This window comes from Camellia sinensis, chromosome 7, assembly GCF_055761805.1.
Source record: "Camellia sinensis isolate YWXY chromosome 7, ASM5576180v1, whole genome shotgun sequence".
In the NCBI taxonomy this organism is placed as follows: domain Eukaryota; kingdom Viridiplantae; phylum Streptophyta; class Magnoliopsida; order Ericales; family Theaceae; genus Camellia; species Camellia sinensis.
Genome location: NC_138967.1, coordinates 101,597,771 through 101,611,516, shown reverse-complemented (window position 1 = coordinate 101,611,516; position 13,746 = coordinate 101,597,771). Strand labels below are relative to the sequence as shown.

General features: G+C 33.4%; 1 protein-coding gene and 1 long non-coding RNA gene across 14 annotated transcripts in view; one reads left to right on the top strand and one right to left on the bottom strand.

The window, feature by feature from the left end:
- Positions 1–9,576, bottom strand: part of LOC114307350 (phospholipid-transporting ATPase 2) — a 145,406-nt gene extending 135,830 nt beyond the window's left edge. For 7 of the 13 annotated variants that reach the window (XR_014335803.1, XR_014335805.1, XR_014335804.1 and 4 more), the window contains exon 1: positions 4,226–4,511. Coding sequence is in view for 8 of the 13 variants with exons in the window: in XM_082878897.1 (XP_082735023.1) it covers positions 4,226–4,380 (155 nt within the window). In the remaining 5 variants the exon portion in view is untranslated. Of the gene's footprint in view, positions 1–4,225; positions 4,512–4,853; positions 5,237–7,510; positions 7,734–9,424 lie in introns of those variants that run through there. The other 6 variants (XM_082878891.1, XM_082878896.1, XM_082878892.1 and 3 more) reach the window with 5 other exon arrangements.
- LOC114307351 (uncharacterized) lies at positions 5,235–6,763 on the top strand. Its single transcript, XR_003645063.2, has 3 exons — positions 5,235–5,786; positions 5,849–5,985; positions 6,112–6,763. It is a non-coding gene; the product is annotated as an uncharacterized LOC114307351 (long non-coding RNA).
- Positions 9,577–13,746: the final 4,170 nt, after the last annotated feature.

Here is a 13,746-nt window from a genome sequence, read left to right as displayed (position 1 = left end):
GCCTTATTTTTGTTCTCTTGTTACTCTTTACTTTGAGGGTACGATGGTCATATTGCTATGTTAGGATTTGTATATATATTTTGTTGATGTAAAGTTGAGAGATAATGATTATTCAACAAGTATAAAATTTCTTCAACATATATTTTGCTGATGTAAAATTTCTTACTTCCTCCTAAATACCAACCCTAAATTCCTTCATTTTACATTCTAACTGTTTTCTTCTAAATTAGTTTTTGAAATTTGATTTCTTCTTGCTACAGGTAAACATGTTTTGGGTCTTTTTTTTTTTTTTTTTTTTTTTTGATTTTGATATAATCATTGTTTTTATATTTTTATGGTTCATGAAATCTGTTTTTATATTATTTTTTTTTTATCATTTGAATACTCATGAAATCTGTTTGTATCTTTTTATTTTTATGAATCCATTATTCCCCTCAACATTGTATCCGATAGATCATATAATCACCGTGTGTATCCCATATAATCACTATTTCTATATTTTCTTCAAGAGAGCTGGATAAACTTAGGAATTGTTATTTTAGATTCAAATTGAAATTTATTAATACGGTTGATTTGATTAACATTGGAAGCAAAGATTTATTATTGTTGTGATGTGGGTTGGGTGCAAATTATATTATTGTGTTGGGTTTGAATTTTTAATTGTAGATTTTATTGTGTTCAAAGCTTGGTTTTTATAATTGGGGAAAGTATTGGTAAAATAGGACTTTGATTGTTGGGTTAAAGAGGGTTGGATAAACATAGGATTTGTTATTGACTGTTCTCTCTTCTCAAATTGAGCTTCTATTTTCGGGTAAATGACTGTTCTCTTTTCCCAACAACATTCTTTTAATTGACTTTTTGTCGCCCAAGCCACAGTAAAGTTGTAACAAAAGGCCATTTTGACCAATGGTGTTGATGGAGAACCTGAAATAAGTTTTTTTTGTTGTCAAGTGTAGATTGTTTTAATTGGAGCCTTTTACATCATCAAGAAGTACAAGGTATTGGAAGATGTAATATTTATTGGCTTTTAGAAAGAAATGAAGGACTTTTGATTTTTTATTAAATACTTTGGTAGCATCAGTAGTTCTTAAGAACGTTTTTGGACAATTTGGGACAAAATTTGTGTTTTTTTGTTGAATCTAACAAATCAGTGGAGGTGCTGCCGTAATTATGTGATAAATTGAAATTATTAGTTCTTCTAGAAAAAGGCTACTTTGTTGTTAGGAGTGACATAGGCATGGATAATTCAGTATATGAAGAGTAACGGTGGAATGTTAGTAGCAAAATAGAGTTGTTTATTCAGTGAACTATTCTTGCTATGGTTATGTCAATTAGTCTGTGTTAGTGTTTGTGCATGGCATGTGTTTGACATGGTACCCATCTGTAACTTTCTTTTTAGTTTAAATTTTTCTTTTTATATTCTTTTTGTTTGTTGTTGGTTTTTATATCTTTGCCAACATCACCTCTTTTACCAAACTTCAGATTACCTCTGTCACGGTCGGTTCACCATTAAACCTTTTCCAAACATATTTAGTTTCTCAAATTTGTTTGAACAATTTGTATTGAAATTTCAATCTTATGAGCATCTTTTTAACTGTGTTCTTATTTAATTTATTTTCTCTTCCTAAAAGTTGTTTGGCTTTCAAATTTTATTTCATATAGCTTAAGTTACTTCGAAAATAGATATACATACTATGATCCATTCTAAGTGGGACTGGAATGCCATGGAAAAGACATACACATCAAGTTTATGATATTTGATTTCTCCTTACTGTAGGTCAACAATTTTGGGATTTTTGAACCATACAAAGGAACCATTTTTTCTCTCTTTACAATTTCATCTCTTTGTTTGGGGAGCTAGAAGTTGAGATATTGAGTTCCTTTTTAGTGGAATTTTGTATCTTGATTATGGGTGATTGTTTAACATTCAGTCATTAACTTCTAGTGAGTTTTATTCTTGAGGTTTTTTTCATTTTCTTTGTTTGATGTTGGTGCTTGGCTGGTGTGTTTTGGGTCAAGAAAAAATTTGGAGCTCAGGCTTATGCTACCTTGACATCATACAAATTACTTTTGTGATTATTAGTTTGGTAACTATGGGAAAGTTAGGACTTAACTCCAAAGTGGGAATCACATTTAACATTTCTATGCTATTGGAAAATAATTAGTGGTTGTGATAGGTGGTAATTAATTTTGTTTATTGCTTGACACGCAGGATTGCTAGGAATAGATTAAGGGGGTTTCTGCATGTTTAAATAATAATTCAGACTTATCAAAAATGTCCATGAAGTTCCTTGAGTTAACTAAAATAGAAATTATTATTTGTATTGACAGCTATGAAAGGTTAACTAGCATAGAAATTCTTCAGTTAATATTCAGACTTTTGTCTGAGCTGCTATGAAAGGTTCATTGATGGTTAATAGTTGATTTTGCGTTGCCAGTTGGCTAATTATACGAATTCTTATTTGTTGTTTGTGCCTGTTGTAGTTGAAGCCTCTTGCTCTAGATCAACATCTTAGCAGCTGGAGAAAAGTTCTTCCATTGTTTTAAATGCTACAAATAGTGATTGCACGATTCACATGAGAGCTTTACTACCACGAGGCTACGACCATTTATTGTGGGCATCTTCAATATCTTGAAAACTTGGGATTCTGGATGTTAAGGCATTACACCTATGCTTTAAGAACCTGCATGTATTATGAGTCACTCTGTTATGCAATTTTGAGTTACTCTATTTCTTGCCCCCAATGATTTGCTGGCTAGGACAATATTGTAGATTTTTCATCATGAACTTCAGTCCTTTTCGAATGCTTTGGAATGAATTCTTTATATTATCTGGAACCTGTGTACACCCAGAATTGGGGATAGTTGTGTTGAAAGTGTTTAATTACTTTGCAATCCACTTATTAGTAAGTATTGTTCAAGGTAATCTTCTTCACTGAAAAAGAATATTTTGAAGTTTGACTAATTCTTGTAGGATTTTGTGTAAATTTTCTTTTTCATTTGCTCAAGTCATATGTGGCTGAGGTTGCCATGTAGCATGGTTTTATGTTGACTGCATAAGCCACATAATTAAGCTAATTTTGAGTTCAAACAAAGTAATTTGAAGAACCTTTGGATGTAAAAGTTCTGCTGCATTAATGTGGCCCAAAACTTCCAAACTCAAAAGAAGAGGAAAAAATATCGGAAACATTTTTGCATTGAAAACTAAGGTATGCAGCACATTGATTAATGGTGTGCATCCCCAACTTGGCAGTCGCTTCATTTTAGCTTAAATTGTTTTTTTTTTTTTTCTTTACTCCTGTTACATTGTTATTGATGGTTTTATTAAAAATATATTCTTATTCTTGAGTTTGCTAATTATTATAATGCTTATAATCCTGTCTCTGTCAGCCAGTTATAATTTTCTAACTCGTTATAGTTTTTTTTTTTCATAATCTCAAACTGAGTTTGCTAATTATTATTTTTCTCTAATAATTTTATTTTTTATTTTTTATTTCTTATACGTGTTTAAGTGTGTTAATTTGGACGTGGGGTTTTTTTATACTCGATTTTTCTGTAGCATATAGAGTTTAACCCTACTGGAAATCATCATTTCCTTACAAGGGTGAATGATAATTCTATTTACAATATATTTTTCATTATTTTTTTTGATAACTGGGTGTTTGAGCCAACTTGTACGCACCTCAACTGGTCCCAGGACCCTAAAGCTAATGACCGGGCAAACCTCTAGTGGTCCCTTGGGTGACTCAAACTCGAGACCTTGGATCTTATACTCGAGTTTTTACCGCTCAGCTAACCCCAAGCGATTACATTTTTCATTATTTTTTTTTAGTTAACCAAACATGGGAATGGACATTCTGATAGAATGATCATCCCATTCCACTTCATTTCAACAAACCAAACGCTACTTAAGTGCATTAATTTTAATTTGGATGTGAGTTTTTTTTTTTTTTTTTTGCTTGGAGAGTGCCATAGGCACGGGTCATCCACTAGTCTGTGTATACAAGAGGAAGGAGTCACCCACTCCACATTCACCATATGAAACAACTTGTGCCACAATGATAAAATCGCAGGACAATGCAAAAAAGCACTTTCAATATTACGGAGACAAATGCATTCCAAATCACTTTACAAGAAGCAAAAAGAGGAATGTGAGGATTATCAATTAATTCATGAAATAAAGTGGAACAGCAAGCTTATCAATTAACCAGTGAAAAAACCACACCCTTCTATTTTATCCAAAGCATCCCATCTCAAAGAAACATTATGAACAAGAGCTAGCAATGACGCCAAATCACCAGCCTCTTTATTATTAGATTTCTGGAAAAAAATGGAATTTCCAAGCAATGGGAGCCTCGTGGGAACAAGCAATAGAAACATTAGGAGAATGAGTTAAACAATAAAAACATGGAAATAAATTACCAAAAGAAACACCCCTTATCAAAAAAGTAATTTAAATCCTTTTACGTCAATAAACTGGAACGGTGTAACATATTTTTCCACCCTATACTGAAGGCTCTTGGCTTTCTACATATGGAAATATGGATTTGGTTCCTCTTAAATGAGATATGTTCCATATATTCTGGGAACCAGTAACATCTAACCCAGTAGAGAAAACAGAGGATGGGAACCAGCCTGCCGGACTCCTTTACAATAGATTGTTAAAAAACATGGGCCAACTGATAAATTTGAAATAAAGTTGTCAAATCATGAATATCAAGTTCAGTTTGCTTAAAGGACTTCAAACTGGCAAAGTTCATAAAAATTGTACTGGTTCTCATTTCTCAACGGTCTACACTGCAGTTTTGAGAAATATACATTTGAAATTCTGGATTAACTCATTCAAGAATTACCTGAACTGCTCCCATAAATTTTTTGGAAGGAAGTTCAATAAGGTATATTTTCTGTTTGAAATCCGGTTGTCACAGTAAAGATCTTGTGATAGCTCATCATCATTGATGTAAACGTAACGCTTCATGTCTCACACAAAAGAGTATGATATTGTCTGACAGAACAGTTACATATCCAAGACCCTTGACACAAATAGATGCGTCACAACTTCCATATACGTTACAAAGGTGTGGCCAGGGCACATACTGTCTTTTCTGGCTTGTGCTTCTTGGCAGCTATCTGGCATGGTGGAGTGCTATACCCTAGATGGCGAGAGTCCAATGGCCGAAAGCATAACTAGTGTTCATTCCAAGTTTAATTTTGTGATCGAAAGCATTCAGAATCCCTGCAATGATAAAAAGTTCAGTGAGTTTCATATCTGCACTGTAAGAAAATTTTTAAAAATGATATTTTGGCATACATCACATATTTCAGCCATAACACACATGGTAATGCACTAACAAGATAAAGACCCAAAAGAAAGGAGCTTCTTATTACAAGGATAATGCCAATGGCCTTTCTTTTTTTTTTCATGATGATGATGGCAAATACATCCAACAAAGATAACTACAAAGTACTTGGAATGGAGCTACGTAGGGAGACTCTCTCCTACACCAGTGTCCAGCAGAATTATCACATTGTTCCAATGCTCGAAAAGAACAATACATAGCATCCCTAGAAACATACATAACAGCAATAGAGGCTTTAAGGACAGGTTAATTTGAACCTCATGTTGGTATTAGTACAACAGTATTGGTAGAGTTAAACCCATCCCTAGTCCTTGCGTGAGACAACTGAGTATGTTTTGCAACACTCTCAATTTGTAGGGATAGCTTCTGTTCTGTTTTGGGAGAGGGAGACAGACCCTCTGCGTCGGCAGACTCCATGTGAGAATGGTAATGTGATTTATTTAATTGTCTAATTGGTTGTGAGTAGTCTAATTTAATTTGGTGTTCAGGTCTCGAAATCTGCATGGTGATACAAAACGCGAGAGACTGCGGGTAGATATTTGAATCAAGGGCCACTTTGGTTTTTACCATCTTGCCAACTACCACCACTCTCTCTTTGTCCTGTTGTATACTCTCAAGGTGGAGAGTAAGTTACACCTCCCACCCTTTCTTTTTTCTGATATACGTGTCGAGGGAGAGAGAGTCATTTCTCAGACTCCTCTTTTCTCCGATTCCTCTTTTCTCTCATTTCTTCTTCCATCTCCTGAGTTAGGGTTTGAGAGTGGGATCTTGAGGAAGTCTTGCAGCTTGGTTAGAGATGCATTGGGAGGCTTGGAGTGAGACCATTGAAGCTTGGGAGCTTGGACCTCTTCATCATCATCTTCTCTTCCATCCACATTCCTGTTCACAGAGTAAAGCTCTGAGGTAGGGTTTCATCTCTTTCCTATATGTATTATATATGTGATGTGGTTTCTACCTTTGCATAGAACTCTTGTATTTATACTAGATGACAATTGAATGAAAAACCAAAATAGATCGCGACCAGAAACCACATTTTTTACCAAGGTAATTGACCAGCCTAAAGGTCCAGATGTGGGAAAATGGTCTTGTTTAGCCTTAACAGAGGGAGTTGAGACCACAGACAACCAAACCAGGCGACAAGCCAGTAAGCTGGCGGTCGACTGGCCTATGTCAGGCAGAACCGTGTGCTGGGACTTGTTTTGGGACTTTGGGGGTTGCTTTTGGACCCCTTTTTTCTCTGTTTAGAAGGATAATTGCTATGTTTTGTAATTCCATAATTGTTTAAGCATTGCATCAATTGTAAGGAATGTAATGGAGTGGGAAAAGGGTTAGTGACTGATGCTTCGGGTCAATGAAATATTGTTAATTTAATTATGAATTGTGATGTCAAGAAATTTGTTCAACTAACAAAGAGTTAAATGGGTGGACTGTTGAGTCAGAGCCACGGAATATTGTGTAAGCTTGATTAGGGTGATATGGACGTCATCCTCTGGTTAGAGTCCAGGAAGGTATTGCACACTGTCGAGGGCAAGTAACCGCCGTGTTTCATGATAACGAATGGAGAAGCGATGTGAGTTATTTGTAGAAATGGTATTGCCGTAAAGTCTATTTTGTTGGAAGTATATATGATGAAACAGTGAAATCCTTTGTATATGTGCTACGTTTTATTAATTTTAATATTGATGGTCCCATTGCACTTGAGTGGTGCGATATTGGAACTATCCAGTGTGTTAGAAATTATGTTGATGAGCATTTCCATTGTGTTGATTTATTATGAAGCTAGTGTCAGCTAATTGTGCGTAATAGTATAATTGTTGTAGTAATGATCAAAAGGGTTATATATTAAATACAAATTGTGGAATACACTTGGCATAGCATGCATACATGTAGGATAGAGATATTGGTGAGCATGTTGTTCTTTTGCTCACCCCCTAGAAGGGAGATCACACTGTCATTTGGAACTGAGTTTAGAAATTGAGGCTAAACCCTTCTCTTATTCAAATAATGTATTAATTTTGAATTTATAAATCAAATCTTTGTTTAATGAAATGAATATTCTTCCATCATTTATTTTAATTCATGAGAATAACAGGGGTGGGTTTTCTACTAAATTAATCACACCTAGGTTAATTAGATTCTGCAGACTTAACCTTTTAAAAAATTGGGGCTTGACAGAGGGAAGAGAGCAACAAAGCAATATTGATCAGCCTCTTAACTATAGATGAAACAACATGTCAAGCTGGATGTGATGCATAATTGTATAAATGAAATCATCAATTGTAAGAAAGAAATATGGAACCCGAAGTCTTGGTATGCGTTCACTTTGATTGAAAACAAAAAATTTCCAACAGTAGTACATATTCCGTTCTTCTCCTGAAACAGAACATAGCCCTTTAAACCAATCAAAAATAATTACTAACTAGGTACATAAATAATAAGCCCCACGGAAAACATGTTTATCTTAAGAAAACCAATTCCTCTAGTAAGTTTCAATTTGCTTTGATTTACATCCAACAAAGAAAAAATGAAATATAAAGACTTCGGCACTGTTTGGCAAAACTTTAGAAAGTCCTTCCAAACTATTGAAGTCCTTTTGAATTTCTTTGTTCCATTTGGTGAAGATAATCAAAAGTCATTCCATCATAAGTCACAGCCATAGAAAGTCAATTTCGGAAAAGCCACCCATGTTGGCTTCCAATTCCACTTCTCGCGAAGTCAACCAGTCACTTGAGTGACATTCACTACATTTTTTTTATTTTTATTTTTCATTTTTTATTATGTGCCCATTGTTTCAAATGAATTGCCCATACATTCCCTACTTTATTATATTTACAAATCTTAACATATAAATGTGTAGATTATTTGTAACGCTACTCTACATGAGAATTTTTTACACGATAAGATAACACGACTCGAACCATACACAAAGTTAGCACGTTAAGATTAATCATTGTTCGACACGAACAAGGATACGACAACCTGATAACATGAACATTAAACGAGTGCCATGACATTTTTGAATCCCTTATGTAACTCCATCCAGCCAGTTAATAGAATTATGTCAAATAGGATTTTAAAGCTAATTATATATATATATATATATATTTAATTGAAAATGATAAATTTTTTATCTACTATTTTAGAATTAATATAGTAAAAAATATAAGTAAATTACACTAATCTTTCTTAAGGTTTGGAGAAAATACATCAAGTCCAATAAGTTTGATCTTGCAAGACTTTCAAATAAGTATTCACCAAACAACCATCTTCTACCAAAGTCCTTCATAAAAGTCATATTTGGAAAGTCCATCTTCATAACGGACTTTCAACTACAAAAAGCTACGTCAATCAAGCCCTTCATATTCAAATTTTAAACTAAATGCTCGAAAATGGAGAAGCTCATTATGAGAAAGTTGCCCATGTCTCTAGTTCATGTAAAATCATGCTATATCAATCAAACTAAGCTTGAACCTCACTCAGGTTTTCTAAACCAGCACTTAGTATTGGGAACTAGATAAAGAAATCTCCAATTTTCTCAAAAACCGATGCAGTTTTAGCATTTTCCAGTTATTATTCCTTCTTGAAACTAAAGTCCAGCTTACACTCCACAAGCAATAAAGACATTTTCAAAATCCTAAAATAACAGTACCCAACTCAAAATTGAAATAGACTGAGCCGTTGTTTTACATGGTATATTTTGACACATTCAAGTAATCATGTATGTTACAAGGATCAAACAGAGTCGACAAGCTTCAATGGTAAGGTTCTCTCGGCTTCTCGGTTGGTAGAATTAGCCATTTTCGTGCATTTCAGAATTCAATTGATAGTTAACGTAAGGTTCATCAAAGCATTGGCATATCATATCAACCCTCAAATCAAACTATCAAAACCCATCAAATAAATAACCCATTTCATGAAAACAAATTGAAGTTTAGTCCGTTTCCGGTTGAAATACCTTGAAGTTTTCAAATAAAAAAACAAAAAACAATCCATTTTAGATTTTCCTATACGAAGAAATTATGATAAATGTTCGGAGAAGTTGAACGATTGATTGTGAATCGTACCTTTATCTGATTCTTCTTTCTCGACGGTGTTCCTTAATCTCTCCGCTTTCCGCATGAAATGTTTGATAAAAAGACTGAACCGGGAGGGAATATGCTGCGCACCGTTTTGTTCCGTGGAGTTGTTAAACTCTCCCCGGTTAAAGTGTCAATTTTTTTTTGGATGGGCCGTTAGTGTCTCTATTGAACCAGTCAATATTCGTATCCGACCCGTTCACAACCCGATTTATCAGTCGATACGAGATTGTTTTTCCAAACTCGATCCGAGACGATTTGAGGGTTTCGTTAAGCACATCATGAATTTTTTTTTGATAATTTGAATTGTTTATTTTGTAAGTCTCTTTATATATATTATTTATGAAAAAAAATAAGTCAATCTGATAATTATAATTTTTTTCATTTCATTCTATTTGTTCTCAAAAAAATAGATAATCTATTTTTAAAATATGTTGACCGTTCAATTTTTTGAAAGAAAACATGATAGATTAAAAATTTGTAATTATTGAATCAATCTAATTTTTTTATAAATTATATATACAAGAGTCGTGTAAAATAAACAATTTAAATTATTAAAACAAAATATGTGATAAACTTCACGAGTCCTTAAATACTCTTAAATTCGTATCTAAACTTGAGATGACTCAAATTGAGCTTAAAGAGCCAAGGTCAAACTGAATTTGTCTAGGATGAATTCGGCATAGAACTAGAAAGAACTGAGGTCAAATTGAGTTTGTCTGCAATGAGTCCATCATACAATTAAAAATATATATATATATATATATATTATTATTATTTTTTTTTTAATATTTAGGCCTCGTTTGGCATGATCTAAAAAAGTTAAAAATTCAAAAAGTCACTATCCTATATAAGTCACATCATCTTATTTAAGTCACATCACTTCTCTAACACATCACTTCAAATCCAACTCATACCCAACCCATATTTCACAAAAAGTCAAAAAGTACATTTATTTAGATCATCCCAAACCACCCCTTAGTAACGTTTTTTAGGTTGATCTTGTGTAAATGATTTTAAAAAATATTTTAAAAAAAAATAATAATTTTTTTTTTTAAAAAAAGTAAAAAAGTTTGATTTTTGGGGGATCCTTTTTAACTCTTTTTTTTTTTTAATTCAGAATTTTAACTTTTTCCATTCGTCTAATTGATAACCCAAAAGTATAATTTTTTTTGAATTTACTAAAGACGAGAAAAAATCAATAGAAGAAACCAAACAATTCCAAAAACCCATATAATGTTTAACAAAATTTGGATCTAGCTCAAGTCAACTAAACAATCTAACAATTTAAGTTCAAGATTGACTTCTAAAAAAACAAAGATAGAAAAATTCTATAATAAACATGTCTAATTGTAAGAGGGGTTAACTCGAGACATAGAATTAAGTGGGTCCAATTGGGGTCCAATAAGAAAATCTAGGAATTAAGTGGATCCACAGAAATCATCACCAAGTAGGCCCAATAAAATCCTATCAAAATGGGCCCCAAAAAAGAGTCAACTAACTAGGCTGAAGAGGTCCCAACAAGCTTATAGTTTCAAGAAAGCCCAACAAGTCCATCTAATGAGGCCTACAGCATACAAGCATTTGAGAGAATTAACCATTGTATTTAGATGAGGTAAAACCTTCGGAGGAGATCCATTTTCTGAAGTAATTACTTTATCTCAAAAGGGTACGGATCCACGAACGTAGATATTATTGAGCTTAGACTCAAAATAATTCTAAGCAAACCTAGAGGTTTGAAAATTTGGCTTCGAATGGATTCAAAAGCAATCTAGAAGTCGCTCAAAAAATGAGTCTAAAACTACTTGCAGGCTCAAAGCTTTCCAGGATCGACACACCAGAACTATGAGTGTGGCAGAGTGTGAACAGAGGACCCAATTTTGAAGACTGTGAGCTTGAAGAGAAATTTGCTCTTCGGTTAAACTAGGCAGGTCTAGGTAGCATAATCCGGGAGGTCCATGAGACTTGGCCTTATTTGTGGCAGGACATCTTCTTGAATTTCCCCTAAGGCGTCCCCTTGGACTTCCCCTAATCATTTGGGATGATTAGGAATCATTGGTTCAGTGTGGCTAAAGAGAAGGGTTCACTGGGAAGTTTGTCTCATCCTCGGGATTTTCCCTATCCTCAGACAAAGCAGTTAGGGAGAATATATTCCCCTTATGTGCTTGCACATAAGGCTCAACCTTGATTGGCTACCACCTCCTTAAACAGATCGGTGGTGTATATTAGTTAGTACACTAATTGGTACATATAGTATTATTCTAAAGAGATAGCTTTTGAGTTGCTTATAAATAGATACTCACCCATAGCTTTGAAAAGACAATTAGACTTCACTTAGAGTCATTTCATAGTTGATTAATTCTTGAATGAAATTGGGGAGATCCATGAGAGCTATATCAATCCTTTATTTAATTTCTATGCCTTTTTTTTTCATCCAATCTTTTATCCTCTATCATCTTCATTCTCTTGAGTTCTTGTTGCTATTGTTGAAGAATCTTAACCTCATCCTTCTATTTCTAGAGAATTCATGAGTTTTCTGACAAGCCTTTGAATTTTTTGGCGACATTCTCATTTTTCGGCAACATTCTCGAACCATTTTCATACTAATTATGATGTTTGTGGTATTTGATATGGCCTATTGTGGTGTTAGTTATCACTTATTGTGAAATTAGTTATGATCTATTGTAATTATTATATTGGTCATGTGTTTGATTATGACTCAATATATATATTTTTAATTTTGATTGAAAATGATTTAATTGTAATATTTATGATAATCAATATTATAAATGTCATAAATTGCATATGTATATTTCTAGAATGATCCAAATAGGAAAATTAACGTGTATATTAAAATGAAAAAATAGAATATTATAAACAAAATTAAAAAATGCTCATTTATTAATAACTTGTGGTCTTGTGCGATTGTTTAGTTGAAGTCGGCTTGTGGATTGTTTAAGGGCATTTACAGTGGAGTTGTTTGTGTACATGTTAGTGTCTGTTTATAAATTTTAGCTAGTGAAAGGTGTTATTTTCAGCTCCAATGAAGCTGTTAAGAACTTCGCTAAACTCAAAAAATAGTGTCAAATGTTGTTTTGCTAACCATAGTTAACAATAGTTCTAGCCATCAATGGAGGAAGAAAAAGAAGAGAGAGAGTGAGAGAGTAAAGTGGTGGTGAGACCCACCCACTAATAGATGGATGGTAAGAGAGAGAGAAAGAAAGAGAGAGAGGAGAGAAAAGTGAGAGAGTAAGAAAAAGTTACAAATGTTTGCCTTTTTTGTTTATTATCTTTTTATTTATATATCACTTAGGTCTAGTTTGGGAAGACTAAATAAGTGTAGTTTTTGACTTTTTATGAAATATGGGTTGGGTTTGGGTTGGGTTTGAAGTGATGTGTTAGAGAGGTGATATGACTTAAATAAGACGATGTGACTTAAATAGGATAGTGACTTTTTGACTTTTTATCTTTTTTTAATCATGCCAAACTTGGCCTTAGTATACTTCTTAACACATTCATTGAACCACCATTCACTCTCTAAAATTAGTAAATTCTTAACACACTTTTATTACTTTTTGTCATATAACATTTTAACAAACAATTTTAATCATCTCATTGTGGATGCTCTAAGGCCTCTAGTGCGAATCCTTTGATATCTTGTTGGGATTATAACTTTGTAAATAATAATGTTTGAGAGTTTTAATTTAAGAATTTTAATAGAGTTTTAATGGTAAGCCTTACATGTTGATGTGATGTTTTAATTATTTAATTAATTTTTTTTTTATTTAATACCTTACAAGAATTTGTATTAAAATTTTAATATTAGAACTCTCTAACACTGCGCTTTGTGTGTGGTAGACGGAGACAGAATTTGTTGGCTCTGGTGTTCCTTTTCAAAAAAGAAAATAGTAGTACCGAGCCAAGTAGGTATAACTGTTGAGGAATAATGCTTGGGACCCCCTTTTGGGGGTCACCCCCTCACCCCCATTTGCCATGTGGTGGGTGGTGATTGGAGGAGCAGGAAAAAAAAGAAAAAGAAAAAGAAAAAGTAACCAATGAGAGAGAGGGGGTCAAAGGGAGTGGGGGGAAAAGGGGGATGAATCATTACTCAACTGTTGAGTTCAACAATTCGGATTCAATGCGAAGGCATTGGGGAATAATTTTGATTGATTTGACCATATTGTCACAAGGTATGGAATAATTTTTCACCACAAAATAATAAAAATTGAGAGTTTTAATTTAAAAATTTTAAAAAGAAATTTAGTAATGTGATAAGGAGTAAAACCTATATATAATGGGATGTGTGTGTC